The sequence below is a fragment of the Myotis yumanensis genome, unplaced genomic scaffold, assembly GCF_028538775.1.
Source record: "Myotis yumanensis isolate MYYU_CA2020_CCGP unplaced genomic scaffold, mMyoYum1.0.hap1 SCAF_12, whole genome shotgun sequence".
Lineage (NCBI taxonomy): Eukaryota > Metazoa > Chordata > Mammalia > Chiroptera > Vespertilionidae > Myotis > Myotis yumanensis.
In genome coordinates this window covers 24,727,023-24,747,397 of record NW_027223763.1, presented here as the reverse complement: position 1 = coordinate 24,747,397, position 20,375 = coordinate 24,727,023, and the positions used below count along the sequence as shown (strand labels likewise).

The window sequence follows — 20,375 nt, the reverse complement described above, 5'->3', positions numbered from 1 at the left end:
CTGCCCCCATCCTCCCAATCCAGTCATCCTGCAGGACAGAGTGCAGCTGGGAAGGTGAACAATGACTGTCAGCATGAACTTTAACGTTCATTTAGTTTTTGATGGAGGGAAAACTTGGAGGTAAGGGGAGAGTAATTACTGCCAAATCTTTAATAAGAAGAGTCAGGCAACTCATGTAACACTTGGGTTTCGGGAAACGAGTTAAGTCGGCTCGCGTGAATTGCGTGTACTCCGCAGGAGCCGTCTTAAACTCGGTTCATATAGATTTGCGGTGGAGTGCGGGAAACCTGTAAACTCGGGCCGATTGTAACTGCGTATTACCAAATATTTCATTTCAATCGAACCCATACTTCAAAAGATATAGGCATTTTAACGCGCCATCTTATATTTTGGCGGGAAATTCACCCGCAACCCAAGTGGTAATATAGGCAGGCTGATCAGGGAATGGTGGGTGGAGTAGTTGGAAACTTTCAAAGGAATTAAGGCCCATCGTTGCTCTATGTAAAAAAACACACACACAAAAACCCACTCGTTATACTGGAATGAATTAAGGATAGTTTCCAAAACAGAACCGTCAGCTTCAACTACCAGAGAAGAAGCAGTTAGATAAACATGTCTCAAGAGAAAAATCCAGTACTATCAGAAATCTTTAAAAATGAAGGTATTTAGTAGTACAAAAGGTTTTTAAAGGACTCAGTTAAAGAACAGAATAAAGAAATGGAAAGAAATGCTTAACGATTTCTTAGGACTTCATATGAACAGCTTGTTTACCCTATACATGTAATTCAGACAGGTTTAAGAATACACAAGGACTGAAGGGAATCTTTTCCTAAGCCTAAACTTGAGCAACACAAGGTTTTATTAGGCTCACCCACCCTTGTCAACCATTAACCAGAGGATGCTCAGAGCTGCTGGCTACAGTTTAGCTGAAGCCTGTGTTTTATACAGAAAACAGGTCTATAAATTTCCATGATATAGGTATGACTTGAACATACATATAAGTTTCTGCCTTTGAAATCAGGTATCAGATTGAACCAAAAAGAAGAAATCAATAATTTTGGTCTTCAAACCTTGACTAGAAATAGTTCATTTTTTACTTGAGGATTCTATCAGGTTAAGTATCTTCTGATTTTGCTCAGTTCTGTTTTTTTTTTTTTTTAGAAATTGCTTGGCACACTGTAGGTATTCAGATATTTGAGTGAAAACTGTTGCTCCCAACCTCTTACAGGAGCAGAAAGTGAGCTGGATAGAGCAAAAGAAACAGCACCCACAAGCTGTTTCTCTACATGTGTTAGGGAGACAGTTCAACAATCCCTGTTCTCTTGTCTTCCACACGCAACCCTGCAAACCACCCCCAAAGAATAACACATAGTAACGATCAGTGTGTGCGTGTATGTGTGTGTGTACAAATACAAACAGGCTCTCCCAAATTTGGGGGTCCAGCTCTTTAAAAATAAAACAATTCCCTTAAAAGAACCCATTCCATTGAATAGAATAACCATGGCTTAAGTGATTATTAGTAATGAGTGTAGAATATTCCTGCCCACCTGCAGCAGGGTACACAGATAAAACCTCAAGACTTTAGACAGGAAAAGCAGCCAAAAAGCATGCCAGAGTTCCAAAGCTGTAGTTCAACAGTAATCCAAACAGGACAGAAAAAGTAAGACATGTGTGTGTCACTTTTTAAAACTATTCACCTTTCATGTTTGCTTTGTTCCACAAAAAGTTAGGGGCACATAGCATTATAGCCTTAGCAAGGTCTCTTAACCATTTGGGGCCTCAATATCCTTAACTGTTAAATGAGAGGGTTTGAGTACACCACTAATTTTTCCAATTGCGGTGTCCTACAATTTTATAATTTCAAAGTATATACAGACAGTCCTCGGGTTACAACGGACTCGACATACGTCGTTTCGTGGTTACATCGCCATCTCCCATTTGCAGGTATATATTTTTTAAAAAGTTCCATCGTTTCGACGTATGTACATATGTGCTTTATGTTTTTTATTATTTACAAGTAAAGGTCAGGAATTATCTTTAAATTTTTTTTTACTTTTTCACTTCAATACTGCTGTGTATGTGCTCCATGTGAGTGATGTAGGTGCTTATGTAGGTGAGTTCCAACTTACGGCGAAAATAGCGTTAAATAGCGTTACGTGGCACTGTAGGAACGGATTGCTGAGGTAACCCGAGGACCTACTGTAAAGGCCTAAAAATCCATTTCAAGTTTGATATGTCTCATCTGAATAGTTTTCAAACCTATTTTCTAGAATGGACTATAGCCAAGTGTGTGGCACATGGAGTTAAAAGATATGTACGTGTATGTATAAGTTTGTATTGTTATATTGGAGAGATGCACAGAGAGAAAGATATACCAGTTATTCCAGGCTGACTGAAGGCCTAGGTTCACACCCGCCCCTCCCCCTCACGGTTCTTCCTTGAGAGGTGTCATGCATCTTTGAGATGATGGAAAATGCAAGGCTGATACAGCATCTTGTCCCTACGACACACTGGCCATCACCTTTTTTGGCACCATGTATAATCCAAAACTAAACCCTTTTTTCTTACCTTAACTTTAAAATAACCTATTTACCTGTATTTAACAGTGAGCAACTTGCAGTGTATACACCTTCTTGAGAACAGTGGAAGATCAAAGAATTTTTCTTATAACCTACAATCAGCTACTCAATCAAAATACAAAACAAAGCCTCGACTGCCTATGGAGGAAGACCGTGCCCGGGGTAACTGGAATAAGCTAGTGTAGAGTTCTAATTATCTGTTGACTCTCTTACATCTTGGGAAAACTTCAATATCCATGCCTGAAGCCTTATTAGCCTGAACATGTGGCAAGAACTGAAAGAAAATGTCAGAATGATTTCTTTCTGCCCTTATACAGCATTGTTTGGATATTATCTCAACCTGCGCTGGGAAGACCAGGGTACACTATGCCTAATCAAAACTGTCTAGCTGTCTGCCTTCACCTGTCAGTGTGGCTAGAAAGGAGGATGTATAACTCTGTCAAGTCTAAGTAAAACTAAGAACATGAGGGCTGCTGGGTTGGGAATTCTGCCAGCCAGTTGGTGCAGGCCTGGTTTTCTGGCTTCAGTGAAGAACCTAAATGAGATGGCAAGGAGCCTGTCCTACAGCAACCACCTTCATTTCACTATTGTTCTGGAATCTAATGCAACAAATTTCATTACAGATACTACATCCTGTTATTCCATTATCAGTTTAAGTTTTAGACCAGAATCATGATCCAGCATTTGCTTTTAGAAATTATCTGTAAGATCACAATAGGTGCTCTGTTCACCTCTGCTGACTCCTTACATATTTTACAGTCATCTTAGCCTCTGAAGGCCACAGGCTGTTGCCACCTCCTCTGTGGACAGAGATGCTGGTACCACCGACACCAAGGAAATCAGCGGGGCAGGTGTACAGACCAGGCATTTATGCACCAGGTACCAATTAAGGCCTTAACATTCCACTTGTATTTCCTTCCTGACCTGCAGAGGTGAGCAATCATATTAAAATGCCATTCCTATTGATGGGAAACTGCTAACTGCACACATTCTAGCTCTCTAAGAACACCCAGTTTAAATGAAATCTAGTGATTTGGGGATTTTTCACATTTTTAAGGGCAAAGCCAATGTAGGAATGGAGACAGACATAAAGAGTGACATAGGAGGCTCACAAATACTTCTAGAACTGCTTCCATTTTCTTACGATTACTGTCACCATTGTCCTGACAGTAAGAAATAGGAAGCAACAAAGTATTAATGTAATCCCCTTGATTTTTTTTATAGTTTGCTAATTAAATGATTTTGTGACTAGAAAAATCAATATATCATAGAAATCACAATACAGCTGGTAATTTTTGGAAAACTATAATGGGTTAGAAAAATCGCTTTTCAAGTAATTATCTCAGACCAACCACCATTTAGGTATAGGAAAACCCCAAACAACTATCTTGAAATCTTGCCCCCTGCACTAAGGGCTACAAAACCTCTGCAAATAACACCATAGTGAGAAGCTCAACATCATCATGGATCAGAGTAACCACCCCCAAACAAAACGAATGAGGTTTGCCTGGATAGGATCTCAAAGATTTAGCTAATTTTTTGATAAATAGTAGACAGTACCATGTTATCATCCTGTATTTTGTAAATATTTGGTTCCTATGAAATGTAAATATACTGCCACATATCACGTGCTACTCCAGGAAGCCAGCCTGCATTGTTTTCCTACCTTAGTGCAAAAGAATGTCCATAACAACTTCTTTAAAAGTTCAGCTTTAATGACAAACATTTCTTACATCAGTCTCTTCAAAATTAGATGTGAATAAACAATTTTAAACAGGAAGTGCCATGGTGCCTCTTTCATATACTGTATTCAACACACTGGGCCCCTGAGGATGCCCAGTGATATACACATTAAAGCAATAATGTAAGTCTGTAAGCCACTGCTCCTGAACACCTCCACTCTTCAATGTCTGCAGAGAAAAAAAAGAGTAATTTGAGAATTCTACTAAAATTGCTATGCTACCTGAAGTGCTTTTCACATCCAAACTTCTCAAGAGCCACTGCAACAGTATCCTGGTCTGTAAAATCAGCACAGGAACTCTTACTGGAAAGGGGGACCTATTCATTAGGCATTATTAGGCGGTGAAAACCCTTCCATATAAGTGATGTCGGTTTCTCATTTTGTTTGTTCCCTCCCACAGACGCTAGGGACTGATGAAATTTCATCACCCACCATCCCTACACTGGACTTCCTCCCTTTGGTATTCTGGAGTCCCTTGATCTTTGTCCAGGGCAGACAACAATTTCTGTCATTTCTTCCTTATGGAGAAGGGTTGATTGTCCAACCTTCTACTATTTCTGAATTACTATTACATATACTAATCAATAAACTCCCCCCCCCCAAAAAAACTCCCGAATTCTTCCCAACTGAAAACACCAAAGGAATCTGGTAACAGAACTGCCCCCACCCCTTAAAAAACACACACACAACTGAACACAGACAACCAACCATTAGACAAAGCTGAAGCCTACAACTTCCTTTCTTTAACTTCTTACTCTCCAGGGAACCAACTAGAAATTGGCCTGAAGTTTATTTCTGCTAAATAATTTCCTAATGACAGCTAACATTTGGTGAATTAACACACGTTAGCTACCTAAAAACTTTACTTGGCTAATCTCATTACTGGTCACCAAAACCCAACAAAATGACTATTAGTCCCACTTCTACACCTAGGAAAACAAGCTTGGCTAAGGTTTAAAAACAAACTTATCCAACGATCACAGTTAATCACCAGTCTCTGTTAGATACAGGTAGTGATGACTCTGAGGCTGTACCTTTTCCAACTAAGCTGCCTGCACCTTTATTCAGTTTAAGTATTTTAAGGCTTTTATGGCCAATTTTGGGATTAAGGAAATCCCATAGGTTAAGTGACTAGACTACAGGAGAAACCTTGGGAAATCACCACTGGGCTTGATTCCAGGAGTTTGGTCAATGCACAGGAACCCTGTGCACCCCCATGCCTTGCCCATGAATCCCTTCTAGTATTAACAATACGAAGCCTTTGTTCCATGCTCTCACCGTGATATTCTTGATGATCTGCTGCACCAAGATGGCATTGGTCAACATATGAGTCCTGAGGGGCGCATGCTGCAGCAGCAGGCGAAGCAGCTGGCCCACAACAGGCAGTTCCTCGGGAGCAGCTCTGCTCACCCGCAGGCTCTGCAGCATCAACCTGAGGACTCGAGGCAGGAGAGCCAGGACGGAGACACAGACCCCCCACAGCTTGTCCCTACAAGAAGCAACAAAAATGAGTCAGTGAGCCAACACATTCAGAAGAGCTTAGACAAAGATCTTATAGGCATGTATGCATTACCAATGGACATAGACAATAGGGGGCGAGGGCCTGGGGTGGGGTGGGAACCGGGTGGAGGGGAGCTATGGGGAGAAAAAGGAGGGACATCTGTAATTATCTCAAAAATAAAAATGGATTAATTAAAAAAAAAACACCAAAACTTCCTGCAATGAATTTTAATAGGCATAGCAATAAGGACATAGGCATGAAAACACTTTTTAAAAATTACAGTGAAATATTCCAAACTATCCTAGAAGCTTTAGTCCGAATTTCATATGGGAACAAAAGTACTAATTAAAACACTAGTATTTTAGAGCAATTTCCTTAAGTTCAAGAATTTAAAATTCCACTCTGGCTATTTCTAATGAAGCCCAGAGCAAAATACAAAGGCTTGTACTAGTAAACTCATCCTTCTAAAGGTAGCAAGGTTAATAAAGAAAGCTCTCAAAACTTCTAATGCGCCCTGACAGGTTTGGTTCAGTGGATAGAGCGTCGGCCTGCGGACTGAAGGGTCCCGGGTTTGATTCTGGTCAAGGGTGTGTACCTTAGTTGCGGGCACATCCCCAGTGGGAGGTGTGCAGGAGGCAGCTGATCAATGTTTCTCTCTCACTGATGTTTCTACTCTCTGTCCCTCTCTCTTCCTCTCTGTAAAAAATCAATAAAATATATTAAAAAAAAAAACTTCTAATGCTATCTAACTTTTTAAATCTCTTGCTTAAAAGAAGAAATTCTGAAAATGAAAAATTTTCAAACCACAAAGGGGATTCATGAAAGGACAAAGAAAAAGCTCTGGTGATGGAAGGAGACTTGACTTGGGGTAATTCACACACAATACAATATACAGATGATGTATTGTAGAATCGTACACCTGAAATCTATACAATTTTATTAACCAATGTCAGCTCAATAAATTCAATATAAAAGAAAAAGAAAAAACTAGCTAGGTTTCCAATTCTCTTTCACTCGCAATTTTTTAAAATTGAATGATTGATGGGGAGAGAGGAACAGGTAAAAGAAAAATGTAAATTGAAGAATAAAAAATTATTACCTCTTTCTTAGATGCTCTGCTTCTCCTTTCTCTAAAGTGAGCAGGAAATACAGAAGACTGTAGCAACAGGAAGCCAGAAACGGCAGCAGAGTCTCACTAAGTACACATGTATGATCCAGGAGCCTACAGATAACACCCAAAACACAGCCAGCGGTGCTGTCAGGAATTACAGTGAACCCAACCTAGGCAGAGGAAAATGAGATTAATGACATCTACACAATAGCCCTTTCCCAGGATAAACCAAATCCTATTAACTGGAGGGTTAACCTTACAACACTTCTACTGAAAACGAGTATGTACATAATGCATGCCACCTGCCACACCTTGAGGTCCTATTTCCCTCTGAGAATTTAATCTCTACATTAAATATATTAAAAACATGCAAACTCAAGAAATATTAGTAACCCAATCCATTGCTTCCTCTCATGACAAAGTCTTCTAAAACTTTCCAGATATTACAATGTCTACTAATGATTAGAAATACCATTATTCAAAAGCATTATTTCATGCATCCAAAGAAAATCTTGATACCAACAATCACACTTACCTCATCTTTAGGTTATCCAAACTGGAAAACACTAAGATCTGGCAACCCCATCCCAGGTCATTAAATATACAAAACAGAATTCATTTTGCAATTACCCTCCCCCTGTCCTTTGATTTAGCTAGTCATTCAGACATGACTAAGTAACGGAATCAAGAAACTACTTAACACTCAATAGCTACACTGTCCCAAACCCCAGGTAAAAATCATGGAATCCTAATTAATCTGGATTCTTCTTATAAACTGTAAGGTGGGCTCTAACTTGTAACTATATATATACATGGTTTAAATCTCCTAGAAACTACCATTGGATGATCATTTTAAAAAGTCTACAGGCTCTGAGGTCTTAACCTTTCCATCAAGCTGTCTGAAAATACTGGCCTAGACTGACTTGTATGTTGAGCTTTTACGAGGATAATGAATATAGTCAAAGGAAGGCATACATTTCTGGACCAGAGGTTTAAAAAACACAAGGTGGGGAATCTTTGGAGACAAAAGGGATAAGGATTAAAAGTTGATAGCAGGCAGAAAAACAGTAATGAGAATACAAAGCAGTATTCTTCCAACTCAAAGGAAATAACATTTTAAAGAAGGAAAGGAGGTGTGGATGTGCCTATAAAATTATGCAAACAAAGTCTCTGGAAGATAAAATTTCAGATCTCTCCCTTGTACTGTAATACATTCTTATAATAAAAAGCCAAAATTCAAAGTGTAAATGTTGGAGGAAATTAAAAGCAAAACCCAAGCATACCTAATGTGAATTTAATACCAATGGGAACAAGAGACACTCATTGGCCAGAAGATAAGTCTCATGGCTGAGCTCACTGCCTCCAGTGACCAGGCCTTGAGCCATTTAGGTGACTTCCCTATACTTAGTGGTTCTCAACCTTCTGGCCCTTTAAATACAGTTCCTCATGTTGTGACCCAACCATAAAATTATTTTCGTTGCTACTTCATAACTGTAATGTTGCTACTGTTATGAATCGTAATGTAAATATCTGATATGCAGGATGGTCTTAGGCGACCCCTGTGAAAGGGTGTTTCGACCGCCAAATGGGTCGCGACCCACAGGTTGAGAACCGCTGCGACCAAGCATGTCAAACATGTGGCCCGTCGGCCATGAGTTTGATATGCTTGCTTTAGACCCCAAATGTTCTGGGTGGAAATTAGATCCCAGTCTGGATACTGGATTCTCAATACACTAACATCAGGCACATGTTAGAGCATTAGAAGTCAGAAGGACCTGAGGCATAATTTTAAGGTCTTTTATTGCACAGATATAGAAACAGAAAATAAGGTCCTGGTATCAGGCAATTTTCCCCAAGTTCAAAAATTAATTAGCAACAACAGTCAGGAAAAACAGCAAGATTTCTCAGTTCTCGCCATAGCATCAGAGTGTGAGAGGTTACTGAGCTTAGGACTCCGGATTCTCACTCTCTCCTAGGCTATGATAAACCTAATCTTAATCAATGAATCTATATGCTTTCTGTGTAACAGAAAAAGTTTAAAAGTATATTTACCAAATGCTTACTGATGGCACTTTGCACAATGTCAAAGCTCTGGCTTCGGGCAGGGATAACCAATAGACTGTGACAAACTGTCTGTCAGAAAAGAAGAAAACCAGTAACAAAATTAGGACACTTTAGGTCAGAAACAAGTAAAACCGATTTTTTTTTTAACCTACTTGCTCCACATATTAATGGGAAACTTAACAAAAAATGATTCTGAAGATGCAAATGTCAAAGGTCAAACAAGCCTCATATATGGACTAATTTTCCAAATAATTCATTTTATTAAACATTTACTGAGTGCTGAGTTAGTTAGTCCTTTTAGGTGCCATGCACAAGAATGAAAGAATAAGAAACTTCTCTCTCACAGCCCTGAAGTAGCTTATAATTTACCAAGAAAGAGATTATATTTCTGTTAAATGCTATAATAAAAAGAGAACTGAATGATTTCAACAAAAGACTGACAAAAGCCTTTTCTCCATTTGGTGGAGAAACGTCATACAAAAACACTTATGATCCAGATATTAATACCCCATTTAAATTAATTGTAACACTGCCTCCTATTCTCCAAAGGTAAAAGACAACAGTTGATAGGAAAAGAAAAATATGAGGGGCATGAGAAATAAGCAGAGGGAGGACAGCAATGAGTTCTGAGGCACTGTGACAAACCCCAAAAGCTGATGAGTATAGTGCCAGCAATGAAACATGTAGAAAAACCACAAGGAGAGACAGAGATGAGACTGGTGGAAAGAAAAACATCACTCCAGGAAGAGGATACTCTCACTACGTTCAAGAGAACTGTCAATCACCCTTTAAAAACAAATAGTTCTATGCATTACTTCTCTCTAAAACTGCTAATAGATTGAGACCACTCAAGAGTTTTCAAGTGGCAATTTTTTATCTTTTATACCTTTAAGTAACAACATGAACAACACACTTCCAATGCCATCTTTCTACTTCAAAATGAGCACAGTGAATATTTTCATTGTCAAAAGGTAAATCAGGTTGCAAAGGCCTATTCAACAGTAAATGGCAACTTAATCCCTTCTCTCCTGCCTCCCCTTTCCTTCCTAAACATTCAGTTCTAAAGCCAGTGGGCGGGGTAACCATCAGTATAGAGTGGGTGGGAGAATTGCAGTGGCCCAGACAGAGCAGGCTATCCATGAATAAATAGAGGCAGACTGTCAAGAGAGTTGGAGTTCAACTGGGGTGAAAAAGATGGCCTGAATGGGACAGGGATGGCACCAAAAGGAGAAGGATTACAAACAGAAGAGTTGAAAATTTATGTCCACACAAAAACCTACAAATGCATGTTTATAGCAGCTTTATCCATAATTGCCAAAATCTAGAAGCAACCAAGATGTCCCACAGGTGAATGGATTAAAATCTGGTATATCCAGACAATGGAATGTTATTCAGCACTACAAAGAAATGAGCTACATGAAGCCAAGAAAAAAATGAAGGGACTTTAATATTACTAAGTGAAAGAATACAATTCTAAAAAGGCTATGTGCTATCTGGTTCCAAATATATGACATTCTGGAAAAGGCAAAACTACAGACACAATAAAAAGATCTCTGGTTGCCAGGGAGTGGGTGAAGAATAGGCAGAGCACAGAGGATTTAAGGACAGTGAAATACTCTATTATATCATATGATAGACACACGTCCTTATACATTTTGTCCATAGCCAAAGAATGTACAACAGTGAATCGTTATGTGAACTATGGACTTTGGGTGACTGTATCAATGTAAACTCATTAACTGTAACAAATGTTACCACTCTGGCAGGGGATGCTAATAATGGAGGAGACAATGCATGTGTGTGGGGAGCAGATAGGAAATATTTGTTCCTTCCCGCCACCTTTGCTGTGAACCTAAAACTGCTCTAAAAAATTGTCTTAATTAAAAAAAATCTTTGACTGAATTTAAGAGCAGATTAGATATTGCAGGGGAAAAAAAATCAGTGAACTGGAAGACACAACACACTTTCTGAAACAGACAGGAAAAAAAGGCCTACAGGATAACATCAAGTCATCTAATACAATGTAAATTGGAGTCCAGAAGGGGACGAAAACATGTTTAAGAAATAATGGCTGACATTTTTTCCAAACAGTAAACATCAAGCTAAGAAAAATACACAGAAAATAGCACCATGGTACAAACTGCTGAAAGAAGTGATTAAAGGAAAATCTTTAAAATGTGTTTAAAAAAAAAAAAAACATGTAGAGAAAAAAGATTACATATGAAAAACATAGAAAAGAATGACCTCATTTATCATTACACATTACATATGGTATGAAGAGGATAGTGTAATTTGAAGGTAGGCTGTGTTAACAAGCAAACACTTAAAAACACAAAACAACAGGCACTGGTAATATGCAAAAAGAAAATATAAATGAAATGCTAAAAATTCTCAAACTAAGAAAAAATGAATCGGTCATAATATCTTACTTCAATGGAATACTACACTGCAATAAAAAAAGAATGAAATACTACAGCACTTATAAATTAATATAGATATTTTAGTACATTGAGTGAAGAGCAAATTACTAAATAATATATTTCCCTTTTTAAAAGTTCAATAACATGTAAAACTAAACAATGTAGTTTAGAATTACATACTAATAATATAATAAAATTATGAAGAGATATGATAGATGAAACTTAAAATAGTGTTACTCTAAAGTAGCAGTTCTCAACCTGTGGGTAACGACCCCTTTGGGGGTCGAACGACCCTTTCACAGGGGTCACTTAAGACCATCGGAAAACACATATATAATTACATATTGTTTTTGTGATTAATCACTATGCTTTAATTATGTTCAATTTGTAACAATGAAAATACATCCTGCATATCAGATATTTACATTACGATTCATAACAGTAGCAAAATTACAGTTATGAAGTAGCAACAAAAATAATTTTATGGTTGGGGGTCGCCACAATATGAGGAACTGTATTAAAGGGTTGAGGCATTAGGGAGGCTGAGAACCACTGCTCTAAAGAGAGATGGAAAAGGCATAGGGTTTTCAAAAATAATGAAAAATGTTCTCTTTTTTAAAATGGATTTATATTCTATTATCCTTCAGAGCTTATTCATGTTAAAAAATATTCTTTTACAACCATTCAATATTTTATAAATGACAATTAACCTTAAAATCTTTCATTGGCTCTGGTTTAGAAATCTCCATTTGGGAAAAGTATCTCTGTGTAGAGATTCCTTTTCCCTTTGTGATTTTTCCCTGTTAATTACTGTTTCCATCATCAACGGCAAGTTCCAGATCACACAGCGGTTCTCAACCTGTGGGTCGCGAACAATGAAAATACATCCTGCATGTCAGATATTTACATCACGATTCATAACAGTAGCAAAATTCCAGTTATGAAGTAGCAACGAAAATAATTTTATGGTTGGGGGTCATCACAACATGAGGAACTGTATTAAAGGGTCACGGCATTAGGAAGGTTGAGAACCACTGGAGAGTATGTTATTTCTATAAAAGGAAGAAAACAAGAATATAGGTAGTCATTTGTGAAGACAGAAGGTATCTAAAAGAATACTTTAGAAACTGGGTAGGGGAAATGGGTAGCTGAGAGATAGAGAATGGAAGTCTTTTTATTATTATCCTTCTGTTCTTCTGAATTATACTTGGTGAATACATACTCAAAATAAGTCTGATTTTTTTTAAATCACTTCAGCCAAGGCAGATAAAACTACAACTAAGAAATACCACTCTATCAACTAATAACTTGTTCAAATGATGTAATTAGAAAACTAAGTTTTTAACACTAAGGGTGTCAAAACTATGTGTAATTCTAGTATGTACTTTCACAGGAAAGGGCAATTTAAATAATAGCAAAATGTATCCAAAAGAAAATTGAAATCTTCGCTTAAGCAAAATATGTAGAGTACTCATACAAATCAACAAAAGGAAAACAACCCAATAAAAAATGGGCAGAAAACCTAGACACTTATCCAAAGAAGACAAATGGCCAAGAGACATAAAAAAAAATGCTCAATGTTACTCATCATCAGAGAGATGCAAATTAAAACGACAATGAGGTACCACCTCACACCTGTCAGAATGGCTGCCATCAATAAATCAACAAACAAGTGCTGGCGAGGATGTGGACAAAAAGGAACCCTAATAATGGGAATGCTGGTGGGAATGCAGATTGGTACAACCACTATGGAAATCAGTGTGGAATTTCCTCAAAAAATTAAAAATGAAATTTCCATTTGACCCAGTAATCCTACTTCTAGGAATATACCCTAAGAAGCCTGAAACACCAATCAGAAAGAACATATGCACCTCTATGTTTTTAGCAGCACTATTTATAATAGCTAAGATCTGGAAACAGGCCAAGTGCACAACAGTAGATGATTGGATAAAAAAGCTGTGGTACATCTACACCATGGAATGACTACTATGCAGCATTAAAAAAGAAGGATCTCTTACCCTGTGAGACAGCATGGAGGGACCTGGACAGTATTATGCTAAGCAAAATAAGCCAGTCAGAGATCACATGATCTCACTCATGAACAAAATAAACTGATGGCCCTAGCTGGTTTGGTTCAGTGGATAGAGCATCGGCCTGCGGACTAAAGAATCCCGGGTTCGATTCCGGTCAGGGGCACATGCCTGGTTTCGGGTTCAATCCCCTATGGGGGGTGTGCAGGAGGCAGCCGATCAATGATTCGCATCATTGATTTTTCTCTCTCCCTCTCCCTTCCTCTCTGAAATCAATAAAAAATAAACTGATGAACAAAATAGATCCAGAAACATAGAGCATGGAACAGACAGGAATCTCAGAGGGAGGTGGGTGAGTAGGTGAGAGGGAGGGAGGGATGAGATCAACCAAAGAACCTGTATGCATATCTATATATATATATAACAGCCCAGTGACCGGAATGGCAGAACGACCAGAACCAGTGGCTATGACACGCACTGAGGCAGCCAACCAGCCTGATCTGGGCCCCGACTGTCCCCTGTCCCCTGATCGGCCCTCAACACCCCGATCGGGGGCGGCCAGCTGCCAACTGCCTGTGGCACCTCCCCCCTACTGGCCCGCCTGTTGGGCCCCACCCACGTACAAATTCATCCATTGGGCCTCTGGTATATGCATAATCCACAGATACAGACAATGGTGTGGTGAAGGCCTGGGGTGGGGTGGGGACAGGCTAGAATGGGTCAATAGGGAAAATATGGGGAATATGTAATATTTTCATACTTTCAACAATAAAGATTAAAAAAATAATAAAGAATTCTTTGCTTAAGAACTTCAAAACCAAAAATTAGACTTTCTGATTTTTCCTAATTTACTACTTAATATCTGAGAGACAGCAACCTTGAAGTTTAATACATGCCCTTGTCAAAGGTACACTTCAGAAATATAACTGATCACATTTTCATGACAATTATGTCTTGGCTTTACACAAATTATGTGCTTATAAGAATTTAAATTATCAGATAAAGGTTATATGAGTTGTCCAGGTTACCAAGCTAGACACTGGTAAATCTATGCCTGGAATCTGGGCTCATTAATACCCATATAATGCCTTCTCCAATGTCCCTTAAAACAACTATTCTTACTAATGTTGGCAAACCCAAACTCCCCAATCTAATATTGAAGGCCCTAACTTCAGTCTATCTTTCGTAGCTCTCTTCATTTATCAAGAAAAAAGTTTAGATATTAAATAATGAGGTTGGTTACCCAATTCTTCTCACTTTTTAAAATCCAATATTTTTGGAGAACCTACATATAAACACAGTACCAGGCACTAGGGTAATAAAGAGAAGAGACATATCATTGGCATGTCCAAAGTATTGTGATCAGAATCAAAACCATGAGAGACATCCCTTCATATATCTACAAAAAGTATAGCCGTAAGATATGGGGAGGACATGAAGAGTATTCAGATCATAATGAAAGAAGTAAACAGATCAGCTGAATAAAATCAATTGGTACATAAAACAGAAGTAAATTATTGAACATTAACAAAGAGATTAAAAAAATAGACTTGTCCTGGCAATGAGAAGTTATTAGAAAAGAATATAGTCAGTGTCCTGGTCAGAGACCTTCTTAATCATTCAAGTAAAATGAAACAGCAGAGAAGTGATAACCTCAGAAGTTGCATGAAAGGTTGAAACCAAAATTATTTGGGGATGACATAATTGCAGCATTCATACTTGCATTCAAGTATTTTTTAATGCAAGGAAAGAAAATAAAGAAATAAAAGAAACTAGTTGATATAGAAATGTTTTAGAGAATCAAATCCTTAGTATTAATGTTTATGTTGCTTTAGTTCATTTTACATATCTGTTACATGCAAGACAAGTTTGCCTATTAGGGTAAAAGATCAGCTTTATAATTCCAATTTAAACCATGTCAATAATTAATTTAAACTAATCATTTTAATGCGAATTTCACTATCAATAGTGAAACCTAAGGTATTAAGATTTATCACATTTAAGTTAGATATTTAAGATTTACTTTAACATGTGTGAGAAGGTTTGTCAGAAAACTGAACTACTTGACAAATAGTGACTGTACTAACAGTTACTTAAACAGTTTAAAGTTTTAACTGTTTTAAAAGAAAGAAAATATAATCCAAGTCCCCTTTTAAAATAAATGCTTAAGTTGACTACATTTTTCTAAAAAGTAAGATTTGTAAGTTGAACTTTGAGGAAGAATCAGGGTTTAAAATTTAACTTTAATAAAGTATAGATTAACTTAAAACCAAAGGAACTGCTCAATTTTTGTTGTTTAAAAAAAGCCACCTTCAAGGACACCAAATCCTACATACGTCTTACTCATCCTTCAATACTTAAATTCTTCCTTTTCTATGAAGCCTTTCCTCTTTTTCATAGATGTACCTATCCTATCTGTCCTGTGCTAGGTAAAAGGAAATAAATCAGTATTATTCAAATAGCTAATTTATTTTATTTTATTCTAGTGGCATAACCCATAATGAAAAAACACTCCTGGCCAAGATCATAAACGCTTTCAGAACATGGATCATGTCTCATACTACTTTGTATCTCTAAGAATATCTCATACAAGGCAATCCTAATATACTAGTACACTACTGAATTTTAATAGCTAGAAATTTCTTTATAAATGCACTATTACCTCTGTTACATCCCAATGGTGTAAAAATTGCTCCAAGTCTGTAAGATAAAGCAGCACAGGGGAGAGCTGTGTCTGGATGACATGAGGAACTCCTCGAAGGCTCTGAAGCCAAGTCAACTCCTCTTTTGAAAACCCTAATTTGGGTACAAAGAAAGTCAAATTAAAATATTTCACAAAGCAAGGGACATGGGTCATATTTTTTAAAAAACAGAGATACATGACATGTATCTTTAAGACAAAGTCTTCTTTAAGCTACCTTGTTGCCTCCAAATTTCTGCATTTCATATAATATTTTAAAAGATGAACAGCTGGCCCTAACCGGTTTGGCTCAGTGGATAGAGCGTCAGCCTGCAGACTGAAGGGTCCCAGGTTCGATTCCGGTCAAGGCATGTACCTTGGTTGTGGGCACATCCCCAGTTGGGGGGGGTGTAGGAGGCAGCTGATCAATGTTTCTCTCTCATCGATGTTTCTAACTCTCTATCCTTCTCCCTTCCTCTCTGTAAAAAAATCAATAATTTTTTTTTTTTTTTAAAGATGAACAGCTGGTAATGGAGGCAGTAAAATTCATATAATTATGTACACAAATGTGTGCTCTGACCCAATCTATAATGTAGCAAGAAATAGGCTTTCCCCCTTATATAAAGGGCTTCATGACATTTACCTAAAAAAAGTAAAAGGCAACCTTTCCAAATAATGGTAGGTTTAAAAAAGCAAATGAACAAATAAAAGAACATATTCCATACATATACTAAACTCTGTATTCTCTTGTAATAGTCCATTCAAACTACTGTCTGATTCTCTTACCACCCCTATTACATTTGGCCTGACCTATCCAAAAATCCCTCCCGAGAAGAGAGCTCTCATGATGATCAGAATACCAACAATGTAGTCAGTCTGATCCTAGCTTTCTGCTTTGATGTTCCTATCACTATATTTTCATGAACACAGCCCAAAGCAGCAGCATCTGGTTTCATAACTACATCCCATTACTGGCTCATAATGAGCTTTCAAATACCATTAAACCTTTTGGCAGGTACTACTCCTAAAACATAAAGACCCCACCTCCATCTCAAATGTGTACATCCAAACTATCAAGTAAACATGTAGAAGTCTACATTTATCTTTTATATAAAACTAGAGGCCTGGTGCACAAAATTCATGCACGGGGGGGGGGGGGGGGGGGGGGGGGGGGAGGGTGTCTCACCCCGGATTGCAAGAGGGCACAGGCCAGGCCGAGGGACCCCACCATTGCATAATCAGGGCCGGGGAGGGATGCGGGAGATTGGCCAGCCTGGGAGGGACTGCGGGAAGGCTCCAAGGCATGTCCAGCACATCTCGCTCAGTCCCGATCGGCTGGACCTCAGCAGCAAGCTAACCTACCAGTCGGAGCATCTACCCCACATCATAGCGACTGGTCGACCAGTTGACTGTCTGCCCCCTGGTGGTCAGTGCACATCAGAGCAAGCAGTTGAGCGACCTTAGCATATCATTAGCATATTATGCTTTGATTGGTTGAACGGACGATCAGACATAGCATATTAGGCTTTTATTATATAGGATTTATAGTTTTTATTATAAAGAATTTATCTTGCAAGATTCAGCTCATTTCCAGAACCTATCAACTTCTCTTTGGATTCTGATAACATATTAATTATATGTCTCCTAATCACAAGTCTTCAAAAAATTCAAAGAATCTCATCATCACCCAAGTATAAAACTGAAATGCTGAACGAGTACAATCATTTAAACAATAGTAACACTCACACATCTAACTTAGGACATTTCCATATTCATTTTACCAATTTTACTTTGAGGGCAAATGGAATGTAGAAAATGGCTAATCAAAATCTGATGTTCTTCCTATCAAGTTGACCATTTTGAACATGTTTAAAATAGATATTCTGTTCATCAATTTTTAAAAGTATGCAATGGGGTTTTCCCTTGCTATCTGAATAAGAGTCATGTATGTCCAATTCACTTTAAAGATAAGAATAATGTTGAAAAAATAAAGTTGAGAAATAAGACTAAGAACGTGAAAAAACAATCATGACATTCAAGTACTTCCCAAGATTTTGGTACTTGTAGTATGAGATGCAAAGATGAATCGTGCATCTTCCTGCCTCAAGAGCCTGACAATGTAGGGTACAAATATTCCTTCAAAGATTTCCATTTATTAATCAATAAAATTCACTCTAAGAGACATCTTATTTATCATCCTCAAAACTTAGAACCAAACATATTCTAAACAGTAAATTTTAGAATAATCTTCATACTAGATATTTTTCTTTCCTTTACTTGGTAGGTGAATGTAGTTACCTGTAAGTGTTGAAAATAAGAAGCTGAAATAATCCACATCACTCATCAAACAGTCTTTAACTGAATATTTCCATCCAGAAAATGATGATCTACAATAAAAAATGAAAGAAATATTACCAAAAGTGACCAACTTGAAGACTCAAGAATAACACAGAATACAACCATTTTTTTCTTTTTAAAAACAAGTCTAATTTAACAGCTTAAACAAAACCTAGAGCATGTATTAATTTTATATATAAGAGCTCAACTACCATGATACGGAAATTTCAACTTTTAACATTTATATTTATGTAAAGTCTCATTAAAAAGCATAATTGGCCCACAGAGTATATGGTATAACTTAGAAAATTTCTACACATTTGAAAACCATACTCTAAGGAGCCAAGATTAAGGTTGTTTTTTTTCAGTAGTTTCAACTGCTATGTATTTACTACCTGACTTTTATAAAGTCTCACCTTGCTTACTTTAAACAAGCTCCAGATTCCTACCTAAGCCCAAGTATCTTAATTAGGCGAAGAATACTTACATTTAAAGCCACTCAAAGATAACTAACTATAAGCTCCCATACTTTGCAAAGCTGAAACTAGGTCTGCTTAATAGTGTAGCCAAAGTATTGGAAGAGGGCTCAAGGGAATATCTAAATGTAAAGCATCTTCTCATTAAATGAGGATGATCTGGTTCCTGCTATGAGTTCAGTTTCCAGTGACTCCTTTAAAAATTCTCTTCAAGGTAAGGGTAAGAAGACAGCAAATGTCAACCAGGAATCTAGCAAAAGGCTGAGAATGGTCAGATCCAATAAGCTAAGACTACAAATTTTATCATAGATATCTGAATATATGTCAGACAAAATTAGGACTTTGTAACTCGACTAGAAGCACTTAATTTTTTTTCACTGTTAACTGTATTTAACTCAGTGAAACTAGGAATCAATTGTGCCATCCAGTGGCTAAAAGGAGTACACATCCATTTAGGAATCTACTTTGGACAAATGACAATAGATCACACTCTCCTTAAGACTATGATGTCCATATATACTGTTCAAGCCAGAACATGTCTGAGAGTAAAGGGATGCTATTGCTGATTAAGCTGGAACAAAAGAAATAAACTGGAACTGCTCCTCCATGACCAGATCATATATTCACTCTACTTAAAACAAGCCAAAATTTCTTAGTCCAAGAATCTCTCCTTTCTCTCAGAGATTTTTATCTAACATTTATGTTCCCCAATCCAACTGCAAATAAACTAGGGGCAGAGAGGATCTGATTGAGCAAAGTCCAGTGGAACAACATGGTATAACGTATGAGGGAAAAGTCAAACTCAAACTCTAAATGTGTGGGGGAAAAGGTAGGGGCAGCAACTCTAAGGTAACAGATAAATATCAGAAATGATTCAAGGAATATTTCAGGAAAATCCGTCTGGCAACAATGTACAAAATAAAGGGATTGAGAAGCAAGACTATCATACTACAGGTAACAGATCATGAAAAAGTTGGCTAGTTATAGCCACGGTCAAGGACAGAAGGGGGTGTTTTGAAGAAAAAAACAAAGATATGAAATCACCCCCAGGGTACGCTAAAAGAAACTAAGCATTATTGTTATTCTAAATCTGGGAAAAGTGATACATTGATAGTAGTATTGGCCTAAAAAATTTTTAAAGTCTTAATTTTGGATTATTTTTTAAAAGATTCATTTGGGCACAATACACCTACAGAAAGAGAAGTGTACTAACAAATTGTGCAAATACTAAAAGGGAAACTTTAATTTGGTGACTTCTAACGACAATCAACTTTTATTTTAGTTATTATTAAGCCCTTTTATTATCTGTAAATTAACATATTTTCAACAGTCACCACAAATCTCCACAAAAAGAAAGACTTTTGAAAACATTCTTGACAAAAGTTAAACATAATTGATGTTTATAAAAACAATATTCCTCCTAAAGAGAATAAATT

At 37.4% G+C, this 20,375-nt stretch overlaps 2 protein-coding genes across 6 annotated transcripts in view; one reads left to right on the top strand and one right to left on the bottom strand.

Annotated features, from left to right (window-relative positions):
• Positions 1 to 4,359, top strand: part of INVS (inversin) — a 119,469-nt gene extending 115,110 nt beyond the window's left edge. Inside the window, exon 17 of the mRNA XM_070431063.1 lies at positions 2,607 to 4,359. Within this exon, the coding sequence (XP_070287164.1) occupies positions 2,607 to 2,764 (158 nt within the window). The 3' untranslated portion in view covers positions 2,765 to 4,359. The remainder of the gene's footprint in view (positions 1 to 2,606) is intronic.
• Positions 4,274 to 20,375, bottom strand: part of TEX10 (testis expressed 10) — a 33,725-nt gene continuing 17,623 nt past the window's right edge. Inside the window, exons 10-15 of one of the 5 annotated variants that reach the window (XM_070431064.1) lie at positions 18,425 to 18,513; positions 16,109 to 16,242; positions 8,985 to 9,065; positions 6,921 to 7,102; positions 5,599 to 5,809; positions 4,274 to 4,489 (exon numbers count right to left, since the gene is read on the bottom strand). In XM_070431064.1, the coding sequence (XP_070287165.1) occupies positions 4,349 to 4,489; positions 5,599 to 5,809; positions 6,921 to 7,102; positions 8,985 to 9,065; positions 16,109 to 16,242; positions 18,425 to 18,513 (838 nt within the window). In that variant the 3' untranslated portion in view covers positions 4,274 to 4,348. Of the gene's footprint in view, positions 4,490 to 5,598; positions 5,810 to 6,920; positions 7,103 to 8,984; positions 9,066 to 16,108; positions 16,243 to 18,424; positions 18,514 to 20,375 lie in introns of those variants that run through there. The other 4 variants (XM_070431065.1, XM_070431066.1, XM_070431067.1 and 1 more) reach the window with 4 other exon arrangements.